Source organism: Trichoplax adhaerens, genomic scaffold (genome assembly GCF_000150275.1).
Source record: "Trichoplax adhaerens TRIADscaffold_5 genomic scaffold, whole genome shotgun sequence".
Classification (NCBI taxonomy): domain Eukaryota; kingdom Metazoa; phylum Placozoa; class Uniplacotomia; order Trichoplacea; family Trichoplacidae; genus Trichoplax; species Trichoplax adhaerens.
The window spans coordinates 3,668,283-3,690,314 of NW_002060947.1; the positions used below are offsets into that span (position 1 = coordinate 3,668,283).

General features: G+C 32.2%; 2 protein-coding genes across 2 annotated transcripts; one reads left to right on the top strand and one right to left on the bottom strand.

The window, feature by feature from the left end:
- Positions 1–8,684: 8,684 nt before the first annotated feature.
- TRIADDRAFT_24878 (uncharacterized protein) lies at positions 8,685–12,122 on the top strand (the record flags this gene model as incomplete). The annotated part of the gene is made up of 9 exons (XM_002112418.1): positions 8,685–9,065; positions 9,285–9,388; positions 9,646–9,892; positions 10,136–10,316; positions 10,936–11,009; positions 11,086–11,161; positions 11,380–11,499; positions 11,706–11,781; positions 11,909–12,122. The coding sequence occupies 9 exons, from the start codon at positions 8,685–8,687 to the stop codon at positions 12,120–12,122; spliced, it is 1,473 nt and encodes a 490-aa protein (XP_002112454.1).
- Positions 12,123–12,306: 184 nt separating this feature from the next.
- Positions 12,307–16,768, bottom strand: TRIADDRAFT_37737 (eukaryotic translation initiation factor 2 gamma; the record flags this gene model as incomplete). Its single annotated transcript, XM_002112854.1, has 14 exons — positions 12,307–12,402; positions 12,551–12,723; positions 13,169–13,282; positions 13,374–13,429; positions 13,510–13,654; positions 13,754–13,848; positions 13,970–14,104; positions 14,227–14,385; positions 14,479–14,573; positions 14,665–14,786; positions 14,922–14,987; positions 15,496–15,557; positions 15,963–16,026; positions 16,673–16,768. 14 exons carry the CDS (start codon positions 16,766–16,768, stop codon positions 12,321–12,323), a joined length of 1,464 nt encoding a protein of 487 aa, XP_002112890.1. The 3' UTR covers positions 12,307–12,320.
- Positions 16,769–22,032: the final 5,264 nt, after the last annotated feature.

The window sequence follows — 22,032 nt, forward strand, 5'->3', positions numbered from 1 at the left end:
TTAGCCTCTAAATTATTTTAGTCAGATATTTCGTGTGAGAAATTCGCAATTAAATCTTTGCCTAATTACGACTTTATAAAATTACTTCATATAAGGTCTCCAGATATGTCTAGATACTTTTAAATTTGCTGTCTTCATGCTACAATTTGTCTAAACCAGTTAGCCTGTGATACTACCTCACAGATATCCCTATAATACCACTCAATTTAACTTTTAATTTTACTTTTGAATCGAATTATCTATATATATGTATATTATTTTATGTCGAATCGACAAAATAGGATAATTTCAATCAATCTTTGGATCAAAGTCTTCGCTATTTACCTTTTTCTTTCCTGACTAAATATTATTAAGAATATTCTGTAATTCAACAAATTATCTGAAACATCCAGACACAGAGATCAAAGATTACAATAAGTATAATGTAAAAGATAATCTTTATCGTCTACAAATGAGTTCTTTATCATCAATAGGGAAACTGGACACTTTCAACACTTGTCTATAACAATTGAAGGTATTTTAATCCAGCAGTCATACAATTAAACCGACTTCAGTCCTCGAACTTTATCGTTATTTACTACTTTAAATAGTCTGTTAATTGATACATGATAAATGTTGTTCATATCAAAACGAGTTCAATTCTGTTAGGATCTTAACAATGCTAAATTGGATATCATTAACTCGATCATGACATTGCTTTGGATTGATAGATTCAAAATTTTAATTTTTTTATATAAAAATCGCCCATAAAAGAACCAATTAGCCTAAAAATATGAATAAAAAATCGTATAAATAAATTTATATCCTATAGTTATCAAATTTTGATTTTTTTTAACTTTGTCTTAATAAATGGGTTATGTAAAATTATAAGTATTAATTCTTTCTAACAATTTACTGTTTAATAAAAGCTTGACGATGATAAAAATTTCGAAACTGATAGTAAGTGCACGAAAGCATTAAAAAATCTTATAAAATTCATTTATTCTGACGCCTTCCGCGAAAACAGTATAAGTATACCTTCTTTATGCCTAGTTCATACCGTAGGAGTACTGTATGAATTCTACATCATGTACTATTAAGAACATGAAATTAAGGTACTTCTCGATTAATCAGAGTGATGAAATCGTACATATAAATTAGTTTTGGCAAGTACCTATCTAAGTGACAGGCTATAATTCTTTCTAATAACTTGTTGTTCAATAAAACTTACATAATTAGGGTTTTGATGTAGCTAACATTAATTTCGTGAAACTAACACGAAAATCGTGCTATAGTTTACTGATTATAATATTAGTAAACTATTAACAGCGATGATCAGTTGACATCGTTACTATACAGTAACTTATATTTTGTAAATTTGTCTTTATATAAAGTTTTGAAATCTTTACTCATCTTGTAAATAGTAAGTGTTAAATCTATCTTATAAAAAGTATTCTATTTGCTTAGTGTTATGATACGGCATCGGCCAATTCACCATCAGTTACTTCATTGATTATGACCCTAATTATAATTAGTCAAAAAACAGCTGTGGTCTGGTTCATCATACTATGCTTATTTACCTGCATTATTGTAATGAAACTGTCTTAATAAGTTCTCATAACAATTCATGTTGTTTTTAAGCTTGCTACATGTAAATAATTGGTATAATTTAATGAAACTTCGTAGAGTCTAGCAATGTACATAAAAATGTGAAGCTGGGTGCTTTTAAAATTAAAAATATTTATTGATTATAATCAATCATATCTTACCTTTAATTATGTCATATCGTATGCATTTACAACGGACAGTAATATTAATTAACATAACTTTTGAATAAACACATTTTATAGGAGCTGTCGCTGTTTCTGGTACTTATAATTTTGTGACACCGTTATTACAGAAACTTTAAGTTTAGTTATTAAATATCCTTTCAGTTCCTTTACTATCTAAACAATGTTATATCTGTAAATAACTTGAAAAACTGCCGTGTCTTAGCAGTAGTACAAAATATCACACTGCAACAGTAAATCGGCCACAGTAAGCTCAAGTTTGAAATAGTAAGATAATATTCGTATTCTTTGTTTAATATCGCTATAGTATTCTAAATTCCTACAATAAAGCGTAGATTTATTTGTTCATTATTATTAATATTGATGTTATAGTATGATTTATAAAGTAGAATCGAAACTGAACATGTAATAAGCTGATTTGATATTGCGTTGAAACTATAGTCTCATGAGATTGAATTATTTATTAAGTTAAGGCAGTATAAACAAGCATTAAATCAGAAGAATATACTGTAATAAAAGAAAGAGATCAATTATAGTTATATACTTTTCACGTAGCTGTAATAAATTCGTACACTGTACATAAAATTAGATAAGAAATTAATCGTGACTGGGCAATTAGAGAATATCTATGAGTTATAGTATTAATTAAAGGTCCGGTACCTACTTTCATGCAGTAATATAATCGCGGTGTTTATTCTACTACGGTCGTAAAAATGAATTACATCATTCTCATAAAATAACAGGAATCTGAGAACACCTGCCTCATCATCCCAACTTATACCTCCTACTTTTGCTGTCACTAATCCTCGATAATAGCATATAGGATAATTTAAACATGAGATTGTAAGTAGATTTGTCTATGGTGAGGTCTGGTCTAAGTATATTATTTTATTTCAGTAACTATCATAAAGCATCTTATACTTGTAATATTCATTGATATAATGTGTCTCTACGGTCTTACAAGCGATAAAACAACCAAACATTTCATAACAACTTTCCTTAACATATACAAAGGCAACACTTAATGACGTATTTTTGGCAGATATACAATACTGCTATCATTTTTTGTTCACAATTAATAATACATATACTATTACTTAATTCAGTTATAAAAAATATAATGTACTAGTATTTTTAGAAATTTAATCATTCAATTTTATTTTGATGGAACGCTACTAAATAAATAATTTGATATCTAATAACTTGGCTTTTTTTATAGTATTAAACTTTGTAATTTTTCGAAATCGTGTGTGGGAATTCACGTTGTAGCATATATTTTAAAACAATGGATTATCTGTATATGATAAACGATTTGCCTATTTTGTAAACTTTTCATATGAGGATCCAATACAGTATTTCGAATATTGTTTAGTGATCAGAAAAAAACTAGTATAATTGTTTACTTCAAGACTTCTGCGCTAAATGATGAGATTTTAATCTCTATTCATGAAAATGCGATATAGCTGTTAATATCATATAGCATATTAAGAAATTGAATTGAAATATGATCATAAATAATAAAATGCGATAGTAATCAAACGTTAAAGTGACTGATGTAAAAACGATTCATTTATTTACTAGGATAAGTATAAATTAGCGAAATAAATTCAATTTACGAGTTTATATATGATTAACTAGAAGATTCATTTCTTTGATCTCCACAATTTATACATTTACGATTAAAACTCTGACTCGATTATTCACAATTTTAACGTTACAGTAATTAAACTTTTACTTTAAATTTAGCTGTTATTAAATAGACTGAAGTATTCAATTAAAAATCTACGATACGCTTGATGTATATCATAAATGACATCTTTTATAACTATATCTCGTAAGACTTTCAGTTTTTCTACTTAGAAAAAGTATTTTAGATATCATTCACTACTATAAACACAGCTACTGCGGTATAAAACAAGGTTTTAGCACATTGGTTGCTTAAAAAACTACATCATTTTATCTTCTTGTTCATCTAGGAGGTTATGATTGGACGATGAATAAAATGCTAACTGTTATTGAATGTCAAAGAAGTTTTATTAGCGCAATCTTTAATAGATGATGTAATTACCTATCCTTTCTTTAGCAGTGTAAACTGTAATATAGTTACAATTTGGAAATTATACTGATAAATTATGATTTCGTGCTTGTTTGTATAGACTAATTCTAAAATGATATATGATAATACGTAAGAGGGCGATGACTAAAGAAATTTTGATCTCGTTAGCACTATCAGGGTATACAGGGTATAGAGAGCGTGATAGCTTTACAACCATCCTATCCATAGATTACTACTTAAATGAATCAACTTTAGAACTCATTACTTCCCAGGAAGACCATATGGCGTCCTTTTTTCCTTTATAAAGCCTGTAATAATGTTTGAAACTGACACATGTTACGTAGATGAGGTAAAGCTTAGTATGTCAATATAAAAGATATTTAAAAGTGTATGCATGTGTTTATTTGTGCATTAACAACACCGAGCCCATCGATTGTGCATTAAATAAATTTTGGGCTTATAGTACATCTTCTAAGAAATATTTACGAGTAGTGTGTTTTAGCAGGACTATAAAGTCGTAGTTAATCCATAGCGGATAAAATTCTTTTGGATTGATATGGAGTACCAAGCTCTCGATCGTACTATTGAAACAATCCCGGGCAATAGTCAAATCGACAATGGATCCGATCAATCCTCGTTACCACTCTTGAATAACGACTCAAATAGTACAGTAGATAACCTAAATCATGTTTCATCAACTATTGATGATATTTATCAAGCTAAACGCACTACACCAAACTACTTCAAGTTTGCCTTAGAAGTCTTTAGAATTCTAAGAACAACAGGTAATTTGATAGCTGTAATTAATCTATAAGAGAATTCGTCTTTCTTCTTATTCATAGAGATTACGCCTAAGTTTTTTCGGAGATTTCAATCACAGGCTTACTAAATTTTCAGCTACGGTGTTCAAATTAAAATTTTATTTGACAGTTGGGTATACCGTAATCTCCAGCCTACTATTGGTGCTCCCTATAGTTATGATCGCGATTGGTAAGGACTTTAAATCTAATTTTAAATTACATATTATACTAATACTTTTATGTTTTATCAGCCAATTTTATACACCTAGCTGTATGTCACCATTAATTATAACTATCAAACCAAATCCGATAGCCATTTCTGGATTAGATTGTTATATCATCCTATAGCGTAAACTTTTACGAGTTATTATAAAATATCGTTGACATAAAATCATCCAGCTTGTATCATTTTTCGGACATAATCATGATCCTATTTTAAATTGCGATACTTAATAGTCTTATAGAATAAATCGTACAAAGACTATGTTTTCTAAATAGTTACATTTGTTTAGGTGCAAAGTTTGAAAAGCAATGCCCGATACAACCGATGATACCGAAATTTTTGATAATTGGCGGATCGTTTTTAGTGTTGAAGTTATCGTTAGCTATTCGCCAACAAGGTCAAGAATCAAACATCAGTCAAGAAAATCACTATCATTTTGACTGTTATGTTATAACAGACCAAATAATATCGGCATTCCTATTTATATGGTTTCTATTGGGTAATATTTGGGTATTTAGTCATGCAAATAATAATACTGTATGGCAAAGTAATGAGCCCAGCAAACAATCACCGTGTAATATAGTCTTATATAGATTTTCATTCGATCTTGTAATATCCGTTTATATTTTTTATCTACTCTTAATTGTGATAACAATCGTTATCTCATTTTATGCCGCAATAACTTTCTATAGAAGGAAAATAGACATATGATGTATTTTAATCAGGTTACATGTGTATAAAGTATTGATGCAGAGGATAGGTATGCTAACCATAGATAGATTTTCTCTCAGCTGTATGCAAACTATCATTTGAGAAGTATTATACCTGATTTGAATAGAGTATAAGGTACACCAGGCTTTAAAAAATATTCGGCGACGCAGTCTACTAATTATAATATTTTTTTGTGATGTTATAGTCTATTCAAGAAATAACATAGTGATATAAGATTAGATAAATATTCTTATACGATATTTACTTGGTAGCATAATGTACATTTAGAAATTCGTTTTTAACAAAATCTTATTTTTTTATATATATAATGCAATGTGTAAATTATTATGATAGCCAATTGCAAAAATCTATAACAATACAGTCAGTTTTAGCCCATTTTTTTATCATGGTGCAACTGAAATACTGTCATTATAGAAATCATTTTAATGCTGTATTTTTGTAATTGCACCTTCTAACGGTAACCTATAGACCCTTAATCACGTCGTCATGCTATGATAAACTGACCATGGTATTTACGGACATTACATTACTTCGTCAATTTTAACTCAATCGCAATCTAGCATGCTAATATCATTACTGAACTCGTCATGTAAATATGCTACGACTATAGTTACTCGGTAATATAGAGCAAAAAGGCAAAATCTATTCAGGACCATTACTTTATAGAGTGTAGAATACAGCCAGTAGTCGTTTTGACATGACACAGATGATTTTACCAGGGCAAGTACAGTAATGGCATCATTTTTGTCAGAGATATGCGCTAACGGTAATACGCTCAAGCCTACAGCAAGAAGTAAATTGCTGCAGGTAACATCATTTTTTTGTGAATACAGTGCAATGCTATGGTGAGACATGTATGATAAACAATATCCACACTGATTGAAGTAATTTACAAGGGGAGATTTTTTTCTTTCCATCTTTGTGCATGCAAAATGGAATGTATAGCTGACTGATCCGGCTGATTTTGCAAGACTTGCTGCAGCTGTGACGCTCAGATGCTCTGCACCTGGGACCGATACGGAAGAGTACAGTACGGTACCGTACAGTGGCATGTATCGTAAGACAAGTACTATACACTGTAAAGTACAGACTGTGCACTGTACAGTATTGTAGCGAAGGACAAGTACAGTACTATACTGTACTGTGCTGTACACAAGTTAGTAACTGTACCAGACTGCGGTTTGCAGTCGTTGAACATGAGACTGTATTAAGTCTATACTACGCTACACCACAGTATTGAATTCAGTCCGTCACACCGGCTCCGTTAAACCATCCAACTTCGATGCTGCGAGATTAGCTTTGCATTTCTTAGTCTTCAAATAGGAAACTGCAAGACGCAAAAGACAAATGATAATGCCATTTTAATCCTGATATATCAATCATCCATGGCCTTATCACTTGGACTCATACCTGGCTTAGCTCTATTTTGGTGTATGCTATTTATATTCGATAATTTATTGAAGGTAGGAAATGCAATAACCAGTCCTTTACTCTCATACATCCATGGACTTCAACAGGATGACTCACTATTCTACTATTCGTCATCAGCTGACATTATCAATGCTCCGTTAGTCATCGCTCAAACATAACTGACTAGTATAACAATATTGCACATGCTTATCTTGGCCACTAAGCTCTTCTTCAACTTAGCAATCACTATTAGTGTCACAACTTATTGTACAAACATTAAACCTCTAGAGCTAAGCGAGATATTGCAAAAGCGTTGTGTATTCGTTGTCATTAATATTACTACTTACTTTCAATGACTACATAGTAGCTAGAACATTGTACAATAATTGATTAGTTTATTTATAGCAGCATTTCTTGAAGTAAAATTTAAACTCCACAAGGGCAAATTAATATCGTGATAATCGTTGCAATGTTGATTTCAAGTAAACCTTGATATACTTCTTGCGTAGTTTATCGTATTGTCATTGTGCATGCTACGTAAGAGTATGATAGACGTAGATCTTCCGATAACTAATCTAATGATTATATATATATATATTATATATTTATTATTAGCATTCTCCTTGTACTGTAGTACTGTATCATGAATCATCGTACAGCTGTTGAAAATAACTCATACTAACGAATAAAATTGGGTGATTTTTCAATTGGATATCAGTAGTATCGCAAGAGAAATTCGTACAGGTCAGGCAACAATAGCATGAACATTGGACATGTTCCAGTCCTCTTCAAAGCTATCCGCTGTACCCGCATAACTGTCGCACAATATCGATCGTCGATTCAGATGATATAATAATTCTCTTACGTGCCAAATCTGATCAGCAAACGTTAATACTGTTGTAAAATACCACATGACATTCTTAGCTTGAGGTCGAAGATAGTAATATCTATATTATGTACTTAGAATATTTACGTACATTTTACCTTGACTATTTCTATAAACGTACAGTATTACTTGTCATCAATGGATAGTCAAATCTTAGCATTTATGCAACTGCTGCAGTGATTTCCCTCGACGTACTGCAGTATGCAGAAATATTAATATAGGTAGCGTGCATTAATTGATCCAGAAAAAGGAAACAACAATCGGTTTATCAAATTCGTTATTCTATACTAAACTGTATTATCTACTTATAATATTTACGGTGTACTCCATGGATGGCGTATGCGTAACTGTCTCTCATCAACATTTGGTTAAAATGAACCTTTTATCACCAATATGTGCTGTAGACTATTAGTATTTGAAATACAGTTTGATAATTATATTTAATAATAATAATTCTCTCACTTCTAACTATTTATGCAGTGCGTATGCATTGATCATTCAATTAGGAAGATATAATATTTATTACAGCATTTCTGTATATTACTGTACATACTTGTTTATATAGACTATTCACTTTACGATACAAAATAGTGCCAAAAAATCATACTTTCAAAGTGTTGTAACATAAAATCAAGTCAGCTTTAGTATCTGCAATCCAGAATAATAAGTATTGGTATTGTTGTACACGTCTAATTAAATTTCTTTTTGACTGTTTATTAACTGAAAAATCAATTTACCGTTTAACGAATTTCTAAAAATGTTTCCTCTTCTACTGTATTTGAATAATATCAATTAAAAATAATAATAGATGGATTTATATTATTACAATATACGAATATCTCTACAGTTACAAATATCCTATCACGCATATTATACCAACTTGTTAATAATTAATTTTTCTTATGTTTCATTCTATCAACAGAGAAGCAAATGGTCTGAATGTTATGACAACTTTTTAAGACGCTATGGTATCACTATCTCATTAGCTCAAATTCGGGTGACAACCACGCGATTAAATCGGACATTTGTACAGATTGGCTGTTATTGTACATATTTATGGAAAATTTGGTTTACTACTGGATTATGTTGTGGTCTTGTCATAATGGCATCTTCCATTTTTATTTTAACAATTACTGCTGTTCGGTCACTGCTACCAAAAAAGCATACTGAACTTCTTCTTACACCAGTGGTAGGTATCACACAGCCAATTTAACGCATTTTCTATAATCATATGATAATAGCATACATATAATAACACTTGCGGTATGAAGAAGGTCGAAAGATGTTTTATGTCAAGTTTTTGTCCTGTACAATTTTCAAACTCTATAAATTTCGTGAAATTCTAATTTATTCTACCTCATATAGCAAGATTTTGCAACGTATGTTATTGAATACATTTACTTTTTAGTTGCCAGGGATCAATATAGGATGGAGTCAGCTGGTCTATGTTATCCCTGCTATAGCTATAAGTGGAATATTTCACGAATTAGGTCATGCAATCGCCGCAATCAGGTAAACTTATAAAAACCTCAAATAAGAACTGTAAGCACAATTTGCTAGTCTCTTCAAAGCTTAATCATGTAGATAGAATAATAAGTATCTATTGAAAAGATAGGTAGCAGCAGCTTTAATTACCAATGGAAGGACCGTTATTTACTATTTAGAAAGCATTACTATTTACAGAGTGTTGCGCTAAATGCGGTTTCGTCGCAAAATAGTGCAAACTCCGTAAAGTCAATCATTGTCTTATATTCCTTTGTCATTCCTAGGGAGAACGTTAAAGTCAATGGCTTTGGTCTCTTTGTGATGCTTATTTATCCTGGTGCTTACGTTGATTTGTCCTCAGATCACCTGTCGCAAATATCGCCGTATAGACAATTAAAGATCTATTGCGCTGGAGCTTGGCACAACATCGTATTGGCACTTTTATGTATAGTACTAGTGAAAAATCTTTCCATTGTCTTATGGCCCTTCTATGTAACCGGAGGTTCTATTGCAGTGTTAAATGTGTTTTCGGTTAGTGCATGCACTGATACTAATTAATAACTATCAGTTGAAATCAATAATGGATGCTATCATCATTCTCGTAATTTTTTATCTGACATATCTGTGAGCAAATTTGTAAGATATTCTTTGTCCTACCTTACGTAATTACTTTACCTATGATTAACATCATTTGCTGCGAAAAATTTCTTATTTGGGTACTAATTTTATACACTATGGTTGTACAAATAGTAATAATTTAATTCATTTTTTTAGGGCTCTCCCTTGTACAATGTTCTTGAACGCGGAGATATAATTACCAATATTAATGAATGTCCCGTTCAAAGTATATCCTTATGGAGAAGTTGTTTAAGTGACATACAACAACAGCCATTAACTGGTTATTGTGTTGACATAAGAACTTTAGAAAAAAGATATCATCATACTGTGAAAGGTGGTCATATTAATAGTATATAATTTCATGTACTATTTCGTTTAGGAGTCTTTAACAAACGAAGTTGCTGTTGTACAGTATATTTCTGCACTCTATAGAATTTGTTAATTCGTGCACAGTATGTTTACAGAAGTATTTTGCGTAATCACTGTTTAGTATCAAATTACTATGACTCAGGCGTAATACATGTACGGGTATCTTCGATCACTTCTATAGGGCTCAAATTATATAATTTGAGTAAGAATTAAAATGAATTTCCGTAGACATTCTATGGAGATATTAGATATTTTCTAAGAAATATTGTAATCACACAAGGCCATGTATAAACTGCACTGTTTTACATAAATAAACAAAAAAATGTAGATAGTTATCGAAGTGATCACGAGAATCTTTTCATCTCATCAACTTCATCACATTACTTTGCTCTTCCACTATAAACATATCATCAAATAAATTTTATTATAGTTGATGTTAGTATATTTACTGTGTATTTAAAGCTTATTCTATTCTGAACTTATAGGCTACGAATTACTCATACTTTATCTGTAAGATTAGCGACTATTATAGCCATGTTGAAACCCATCGTTATGCCCCATTAACCTCGCTTATATCCTAATTTTAGGTCCTATCTTCGATTGTTGCAATCGCACATCTAGCGATCTATGTTTTTCTTTTAAATCGATGCACATGCAAAAGGTTTGTTGAAGCCTAAAATTGAGTGCATTGCGTGAATGAAATTGAAGAAGTGATATATATTCCTTTATTTCTCTAGAGATCAAAGGTTTGCCTAAACGCTCGAAATACCAGTGCACGTTCTAGTTGTAACACCGATTTAGATTGCCTAACAAGTAAGGCGAGAGTATTCCTAATGTATTTATATGATTATATTTTAATTATGTTCCTTGCAACGCATAACGTGTCTAAATAATATTTTGATTAAAATATATCGATCTAAATGCATGTATAACTACTTGTAGCTAATAAATTTCGTCTTTAATATTTCCAATTGAAATTCTGCAACCCCAATTTGTAATCAACGATGTTGGTATTTTATTTGCTAATAAAGGTCAAAAAAGTACTTGCGTTATTCCGGTTCTACCAAAAGATTATCGATTGCTTAGAATAAAACGAAATAGAAAAAAGGACGTCTTATATATCGATATTCCAAAGAACCTTCTTCAAGCAGGTAAAATAAACCGGTGTCCGTAATTAAAATTACTCTCTGTAATGTAAAATACACTTATACAATTAAGACGAATCCGTTTTACCTCACATCCTTCGTTTTAATTCAAAGTTATTTTCGTACTAAAAATGAAATGCAATTTGAATCAGTTTTTTCAGTACGAGAATGATATTCTCATTACATAACTTTATAAACTTTATTATTAATAGTTAGTATTACAAATTATCTTCCTCGACTTTCAAGTCTATCGGTTATGATTCCCGACAACGTGGAAAGGTTCTTATTGTATCCATCATAAACGTATTATATGAACGTTTTTTATTCTAGTTTCATTCTTCGGATTGCTTATAGTATGCCTTACTGTATATGAATCAACATTTTACTCTGTTGTCCTTAACATTTTTAATCATAGGTACATAATATCATTTTCAGCAGCGCTGGCTCTATTAAATTTGGTTCCAGCATATGCTTTAGACGGCCAATGGGTACTGATAGCCCTTACCGACTACTTTACTACACCATCTAATAGGCGTACCGTAAACCGATTGCGATCCATTATACATATAATAGGAACTGGTTTACTTGTACTTAATGTAGCTATAGCTCTACGACCACTTATAATTTAATTATCTTGAATAAAACAGTTCCTGTATTTTAGTTCCGCGACATATATTTGATTTTTTTTTACTCGAAGGCAATACATGGGGAAATAATATTGAGTAAATAAAGCCGAATTATGAATACCCGAATAAACACATAAAATGCCTCAATAATTTTTTATAATTATTACGACTTTATTGGCTGAAATAAATGTAAAAAACATGCTATTTCGAATCAGAAGTCAGAAGGTGCACAGGCGTCGGAATAATTGTTGTTCCTCGTCGTATTTGACCCCATCCAATCAATCTACAAAAATACTTTAGGTTAGATATTATTTCGCAGTGCGTAAAACTGAACACTCGTGTAATCCATACGATAGTGGAAATAATGACAAATTTTAATCTGGTAACTAAATTTAAAACTACTTTTCTTGGTATAGCGATAAATACGATACCTCCAGTGTTTTTCTACTCTCCTACTTAGAGCAATTTTTTCTCCCGTTTCGGTACAGACTGGTTGTGTTAGTAATACCTTTGCTAAATCAGCTTTGACAGCAACTACTCTGCCTCCCGTTGAAAGCGATCCAATATTTACCATTAGGACTTCATTTTTAGATAGTTTCTGAACCTAGAATTTTCAAATGAACAGAAATTTAGAACATCAAAACAACTTATAGTTTAAAGAAATGGCATTTGTAGGTCATACAAGTTTCTTTTTACTTTATGACAGACATATAACTTAGGACTTAATTGAACACTAACTTGCGTAAATCTACATCACTTGGAATTATAAGCAACAGCAATGATTACGAAATTTTTCATTATTAATATCTACAAATATTACTGCATTTTTTGTGACAGCTTTGTTCGAGTAAATCGGCCCGAGCAAAAATTCTATTCAAACATTATCCATTACTATCAGTGTAATTACTATTACAATCTACCTATGTCATAAGTTTATAACATTACCAATTTGATATGGATACAACTAAGTTATAATACTATTAACCAATAGCTATTTGCGCTTTGTTTCAATTTTAATATATATAAATAATAAGGTAATAGTTGCTTACTTTAGCCCCTTTCTTATCACCTTCGGTACGAACTCCAAGGAGACGTTTTAATAAGAAAAAGCTGATCTCAATCTCAGTATAGATACTAGGCAAACCGTCAATACCTCCTAGTACCTGCACATCAAATAATTTGTAGTTAGCCCACATATAAAATTTGTATCAACTTTTTATTGATCCTCACATTCACAGGTAGATTGTCACTTACCTGGCCAACCATTCTGTCACCTCGACAAAGCGTTGGATCAATTTTTGTTCCAACACCTAAAAAGTGTAATTGGTACAATTATTAAGATTAATCAGAACTGTAAGCCCAATACAAGAATTCGTTCTACTATTGTTACCAATTAGGCCACCAGGGACGGCATATTGGAGATCATTTTTCTCAGCATACAGAGATACTATTTTAGATACAATAGGTGTACAAACTATTTCTCCATCTTTATTTTTCGATACAATGCCAGGCCTAACTTCAATCTCTTGCCCAACCTATAAAAGTGATATTCATAGTGTGATATCGTATTTACTACCATGTAATTGGGTTGCCAAGAACGTGCCAAGTCTCATTTATGATAAAACTTTGCATACCTTTAATACACCCTGAAGGATACTTCCACCAGCAACTCCACCTTTTAATTCATCAACCTCACTACCAGGTTTGTTAACATCGAAGGAACGAATGACTGATAAGATTATAGACAAAATAAACAGATCCGAATTAGATAAAAGAATATGGAATCATTTATAGCGATAAATGTTGAATTGATGAACTAAGCTTAATGTTAGTAAATCTTGTTTATGTACCAATTAAGCGAGGATCAGCTAGAAAATCCCTAACTGGTAATGGAATCTTTTTACAGATGTATTCACATACAACTTCAATGTTATACTTCAGTTGGGCTGATATTGGAATTACAGGGGCTGACTCAGCCACGGTGCCTTAACATTTGTTTTATATAAATACAGTTGGACATGGTTAGAGGAAATCATTTATACTTAATACATTATTAATACAATTAATTATAATCGAATTAACACTTGGAAGATGTTTTATTACCAACCGTGAACAAATTTCGTAATTTTTTCATATTGGTCTTTAGCTTGACCTTCTTTAATTAAATCGATCTTATTTTGCAAAATTATGATATGATTCAATTTCATAATTTCGATAGCGGCTAGATGCTCGGATGTCTGTGGTTGTGGACAAGATTCATTTCCAGCTAACAATCATAGAATGATGAGGCAATAAGATTAGAAAAAAGTGTATTGTAAAAAATATTTCCCTACTGTTTATACGCGTATACTAGATGTACCGATTAACAACAATGCAGCGTCCATAACTGCAGCTCCGTTTAACATAGTTGCCATAAGGATATCGTGGCCAGGACAATCTACGAATGATACGTGTCTGTAAAATTTATATAAGACGGGGATATTAATAAGCATGCTTGACATGGAAATTGAAATAATGCTAAAGAAATAAGAATATATCAGTATACCTTTCCAATCGAAATTTTCCGCCACATCCTGGTCGTTCACAAGGGAATACGTCCTCCTTGACGCTTCCACATGAGCGATAACAGCCAGGACGGGGACACTCGCTATTGTCACACTTGTATATCTGTCAACAAGCACAGTGTAAATTAAATTTTCCTTTATGTACAGGTAGATTGGCAAATAGCTTTTTTAACTACAAACATTTAATCACCATGAATGGAAATTCTTAGTTGCATAAATCACATAAATATAAACTTACTTTAGCGTTAGCATATCCTAACTTGATTGTAATGTTACGTTCTAATTCACTCTTGAATCGCACAGTCTAGACACAATATTAAGATAGTATTTATTCAAAATGAAAAGTATTGTGTAGCAAAGTATTTCGTAAGAATCGATTCATTTGTGAAAACAACATCTATTTATGTTGAAGCAGCTATACGAGCGGCAATGATTACCGACTTTCTACAGTAACGTTTACGCAAGATAATTAGTCAGTAATATGTCTATATATTGGTATTTATCCTTTTACTGTTGGTAAGCAAATGTTTCAAGTTATTACTTTCCGTAACATAGCGATCCACACGCCTTTTACTCGGCTAACAAAAGTATTTACGATACAAACAATAAAGTAAGCGTATAGTATTACATGGAGAGATTTATTGTAGCCGGTTATCGCTAGTAATGAGTGTTATTGATTTTTTTGTATGTATTATCGAAAGTAGCGCATAAAGTACCTACTTCACGATTATAAAAATCATAGGATGTTTCATTTGGATTAACTAGTCAATACATATTGCTGTACATTTATGTTTCCAGTAAAACCGCTTTACCTGCACACCAGAAATAGCTTTAACTAAAGTAGATTTCCCGTGAGCTACATGACCAATTGTACCTATAGAGAGTGAAAGTGATAAAATAAGTCATACAGTCAATAGATACGCATGGTATGGTAAGCAGTACTCGTCTAACAGCATGACATAAAGAGAGAGTGGAATCGATGTTCTTAAAAGTCATGTATATCTACGGTACGTAGTAAAAATATCAACTGCTATATAAAATTGTAAAACGCAGTAGGATTACTTTACAATACTTGTAGGTAATGTATGTTGATAGCTGTAGACAGTTGTAATGATCCAACAATGGTGATTCACTACCATACTGTCTAAGCATGACAATTTTTACGATATCATGGAGAGACTGTGTTTTTCAATTTACTGCATGGAATCGTTGTTGATATGAAGACTCATAAAGAGTACGGTCAAGCTATTTGAATGCCTTTCTTATTTATTTCAATTACCGATATTAATAGTCGCCTGCCTACTAATAACTTCAGGTGTTATCGCAGAAAGCTTGTTGATATCCTACAACAAGGAATAGAAAGACATGAGGAAAACAACCTAGTCAAATTATCTGTAATACATGCCAAGTATGACGCAAGAAAAAAATGGAAAATGCAATGGAACATAGAATGCTGTAGGTAAATTGGAAAGCGCCACACTTGATGGGTATAAAATGAATTGCAGTTGATTTATAAGTGGTGTAATACCAATTGAAAAAGACTGCCAAAACCGCAGCAGAAGTATCATTATGTGCCGTTGTCGATCAATCATGATCAAGTTATAAAAACTACTTTCATCAATCCATGATGACAACCAGATCAAAATGACTGCCTTTCCAAATAGGAGTACTGTCTATTTAATAGATGTATTTTCCATTAGGAGTAGCGTAGACTGCACTATGATGAACCTGTACAACGTTCAATCAAAAATCAATCTATTGCTACTACTACTACTACTGTACTACCACCACTTTTGCATTGGTTTGGCCAAGGGTAGCAAAGAACTAATTCAATCGTAACACTACTTGACTGAAGAAGAATGCCTTTCAAGATGAAAATATGCATGGCAGCCTTGTTGAATTAGTGAAGATGAATCCATCGCGTTCTTCTTTCGATATATAAGAGGAATCAAGTAAAAAAGGGCCAAAAAGAAGGCCATTGCAACTTACTAGTGTACTCGCATCTTGGCTAGCCAGATGCGATTGTGTTAGGGTCGTTACAGAGCCTGTATTCGCCGCTTCAGTTGGACTGGCTGTTGTCGCCATTGCTGACTGAGACTCGAGCACGTATGGCGTGGTTGCTGGCACGGAGTAAAAATCACTCGCTCTGACTGCTTTTTTTTTACAGCCTAGCGCATGAATACAGCGATTGTGATGGGTATGAAGGTGTTGAAGAGAGCGATCACATGGAGTTATGTCATGATCCGGCGGTTTGCAACTTTGTACCATTTGTATAGCCTACCGAGGTGGTGGCAGTATAGGCATGCGCAAACTACAAGACGTTTTGGTTCTGCTTGAAAGAGCAGGGGGAAAACTATTAAATTGTGCGAGTGCATTCTCCCTCCCTATACACTCTCGTGACAGTATTTGTTGTGACGCATTTTTACTGCACTGTGCCTAGCGGCTGAGACACAGTACTGTACTCTACTCTACAGTCTACAGTACACCATCTACAGGAGTCGATGCGCCAAGTACTGTAACCCTAGGCCCAAGATGCACCATGGACTACTTGTACAGACATGGACGCTTTCTCGCTAGCAAGGAGTCGCTTGTCCGCCTTACTCTCATTTTCAACTTCCTATAAAGGGACGCCTATCGCTCCAAGATACTACTTTTTGGATGCCACTTTCCTAATTATACGTTTACTGCCATAAAACTCAAATATAGAGTTTCATAAGGTAACGGCGCAACTCTGACGCATTAATCATCACCCATACCAACTCTTTCTCCTTCTTAAGCAGTCGCCGTCGCCTTTCCCTCATCTTAATTAAACTCCATATTAATAGGGACACCTATCGCTCCAAGATACTTTTTTTATCCAATTTTCGTAATCATACGTTTACTGCCACTATAAAATTCAAACATACAATTTCATAAAGGAAACGTATGGATTATGTACAGTACAACGAGCGTCAGTTGTAGTGAACGAGGGGTCTACTAGGACAGCATTCTATATTTCAGGGGAATTTTGGATGGTTGGATTCCCCTGATTTTTTTTTCTTGGGGGGGGGGGGGCTACAGCTCGTACTAAAAGCTGTTAAAACCGCAATATTTCGCTTTCTAAATGGCATAAGGGAAGTAAAATTATTAATTGTAACAGTTTTACATTAAGCATAGAGAAGAATTCAATAATTGATGTACTGTACAGTGTAGACTGGACACTCACAGTAAAACTGTTTACTGTGCAAGTTCGTATACGAGTATTCGCGTATATGTAGTACAGCATATACTATAAGTAAAAGTTGATGTCTACACGAGTCTACACGAAGTCCCAGGATTCTTTAAATCTTACCAATTGATTGCCTATATTTATAGGCGGCAGTAGCAGAATTATCAATGGCTTCAATTTAAAAGGTGAGATAAAGTTACGTCTTTGAAATTGAAGCCATTGATAACTCTGTGGATTTCCTTTACAGTATTTATATTATTATTGCCTTATTATTATGCAGGAGAACATGATGCGTTACGAGTAGAATTAAAACCCAGATTTTATCATCATAACGAAATGAATGAAATTGACCGGATTGCTCCTATCGTATACGCATACTGGAAAACTTTTGTGGCTTGAATAACACTTTTTGCCTGCCAAATTGCACATTGACATAAACGTAGTACTTTAGTACAATACTGTATCAAATAGAAATGCATTTTAATTTTAATTTCTTCTTATGTCTGCAAGGATTGACGACAGTTACATAAGATGATCATAGACATCCTCTGCATATAAAGATAAAACACAAAGATATCAACCCGTTTTTGATGATTGACCAGTACACAAACACTATACGGAATCTGGGCAGAATCAATAGAGGAAATCTACCGTCATGGCTCTCCAATAATAATAACTGCCCTTGATATAGTTCTTGAATCAATGTTAGACTATTATCACGCAATGCACATAGTATCAATTGGACATAATCTGCGTTGGACTAGATTAAAAAAATTTGCACGCTAAGCCACTAAAGGTGTTACAACAATCGGATAATACTGCATGTAGTTATTTGGAAATTAGTAAACCACGAAACATCGCATTATAAGATATGTGATAGATATGACCAGTAAAATAATAATACCAATATGGATAGGCCTAACCTGAACGAAAAGGTTACCTGGAATTAAATTAATTAAAAGCTAACTGAGGTAATCTAACAGTAAGAAATGAGCAAGTCTTACTCTATCAGTTTATGAAGTTGTCGCATGATAGATGTTTCTATTCTACGCTGCACGTATTCATCCACTACATTTAAATCATACCTTGAAGGTATATAATAAAAACACACTGTATAAAACATAAAGTCTCGGCGTAATATAAAAATAAAAATAATATATCTTAGTTTGTAGGCAGAATATGAGAAATGAGATATTATCAAGCAGAAATCAGTTTATAATATTGTCAAGCTTAGCAAATTCCAGTTCTATAAAAGTACCGCGTAAGTATTATAACGCTAACTGTCTTTCATAACGCATTATTACCATAATGAACACATCTTATCGGATAATTAATTGAGATGATAGTAAAATAGAATAGCTAGATTTATAAAAACAAAGAACATTCTTGACTATATCTGTCACATGAGTAAATCAAATGAGGATATCAACAATCGTGAGAATATAGGAAGCCAGCCTACCATCACAACAAGTAGGACAATACAGGCTGTATTGTTTACTTAATCGCTTAACATAGTTAATATCAGAGCATTTACCACACCTGTAACGCAAAGTTGAAGCAAAATAAATATTATTGAATAAATGTGACGGCTAGATTTGTCTAATAACTAGGACTTGCAGATATCCCTAGATAATAGCATCCTATCGTGATAGGACCAAAAATGGATTTAACTCACCCACATCCTGACTCTACTGTTACTAATTGATATTTTTATAGTATATTTTTCTATGACATGCGTCAAAAAAATGACCTACAGGGTATAACTAATGGACTTGCTTATTTACGTTATTTATTAGTTGCGAAAAGATCACGTGTTCTACTATTGGATCCAATACGTTCATTATTGTTTCTTAAGAATGGGCATTGACTGAAATGTAATCAACGTAAATTAACGGAGAACGGCGCAATATAATATTTGATGTAAAATGATAGACAACACTTTGTTGGCCTACTATCATTGATTTGTTTTAGTGGAATTATTGATAAACTAGCAAGTATGACCGGCTACACTCAAAATAAATCTTCACTGTAATAGTATTATGTGCATATATCAAAAGGTGATCAATGATGTGGAGTGATAATTACATTATCATTACTAGTGTAAAGGTAAAAATAGTTTAGAAACTACTCATTACGCTAAGGATTTGAATTTAGAATAGAAATGAGACAGTTAAATTATAATTAAAATTAAATTTTTTTATTTTACTGTAACATTCGTATATTGTTGTAGTATACAGGTATAAATCCTAATTGTTAGTAACTAGTAATAAAATTGTTGTTAAAAACTATTCTCAGTATCAGAATTATTAAAAATTTGATAATAGCGATTGAACTCCGACGGGAATAACTATAGTCCAAAATTGATATTTCCACTTACATCTACAGTGTTAAATATTTAGTCGTGACCAATTTATAAATAACTACAAATAACTTTGAAACTCGTTCGTTTATGGTATTAGCGGAACTTAAAATTCCTCTTAGAATAGCTATTTACTTTATTATATACTTTGGTCTACATTTGATCAATAACTATTTTTTAATAATATTTTAGTTCAGTATAACAATTTATTACTGATATTGGTGAGATAAAATTTTTGTAAGCCGTACAAACCGCGGTATAACCGCTATTATTGATGTAACATCTATTACACCTATTAAAAATAAATTCTATATCCGAATAGATAATCTATAAAATTTGCCTACAGCGATCTTTCTAGATCTCTATCTGTAACATAATCACTCAATTAGTGATAAGAGATTAAATTAATTGAAATAGTGCCTGGTCGTTCCGTCAACGTTTTACTAGCATTAATATGAACACCAGTATCATGAATTTTTGGCAACTATCTTATCTTATCATTGAGCGTAACGCGACAATTAAAATCTTGGTTCAGGACTTGAACCGATTAAAATACGAAGATTTATGTAGAAAATATGAAGATATATCCTAAATAAAAATATATTATTAAATACCTATAATTAGGAAATTGGATCTTAGCCTAACCTCTAATATTCTGAGCTTTCTCATTTTACACGCAGTAATGTAAGCAATAGTACATAGCTATAGGAAATTGTTAAGTAAGGATAATACAGATAAAAATAGAACGCTCTTTCTAATGAAGCTACCATTGTAACATAGATAGATTGATCAATGAATAACACTAATTACGAATTTACATGCTATCACGAGCAGAACATTCCTTTGGCATTTGTTACTGTTAAAATTATAGTATAATCTAAATAATAGTGTATTAAATGGTAATTTGAAAGGATATCCTTCATGATACAAATACTCAACTATCACGTTGTAGTCCACAATTTATTGTATACGCCCACACATCTCTGCTTAACAATATACCCAACAGCACTATTGACTATTAATTTAAATTAGGTATAGTAACGTTATTTAGATGTAAATTTGTGTCAATATAACTGTTCATAACAGTATTTTAAGTCAGTGTATGCCAGGAAACAATGCTCCTATAGTAGAATAATTTAAACCCTTAGGCAATAGTAGTAAGCATTTTCTACACAAGGTAAAGTTACTCATAACAACAGCTTTTACTATACGATTAGTTGCTTATTGTTCAACACCATTATTGATCTATTAATGCTTCAGCATAATAAACTATCATCTCATCCTCTTCATATTTTATAGTTAATAGGATGTTTATAGCGCATACGCGCCTAACATTCTACAATATACACTTATAGTATAAGAATAGCGTAAAAAAGATCGATATCGTTATTCTATAACAAAAATAGATGATTGATCACTAGACCAGTAGGTTATACTTTGGGGGTGTTGAAAAATTCAATGTGCTACTCTCAAGTATAGTTATTACAGTGTCTAGATAACACTTTTCCTTTTCGAGAAATATCCATATCCCCCCTGCTATCTAGTCTTATTATATAATCTGTCAAAAGAGAATATTTAGCATTCTTCATTTCAGGACACCTACGTGGATTAGAGGTAACATTAAGAAAAAATATTCAAGCGCGATTGAATAAAAGGATCGAAAGAGGGCATCATGACGACTGTGGCAAGAAAAATTGCACCTCGAGCATCTTTTGCTCGATCTAAATCTCTCTCTGATAATATGATGCAAGATTTGTATCTAGCACGAGCTGGTGGAATGGA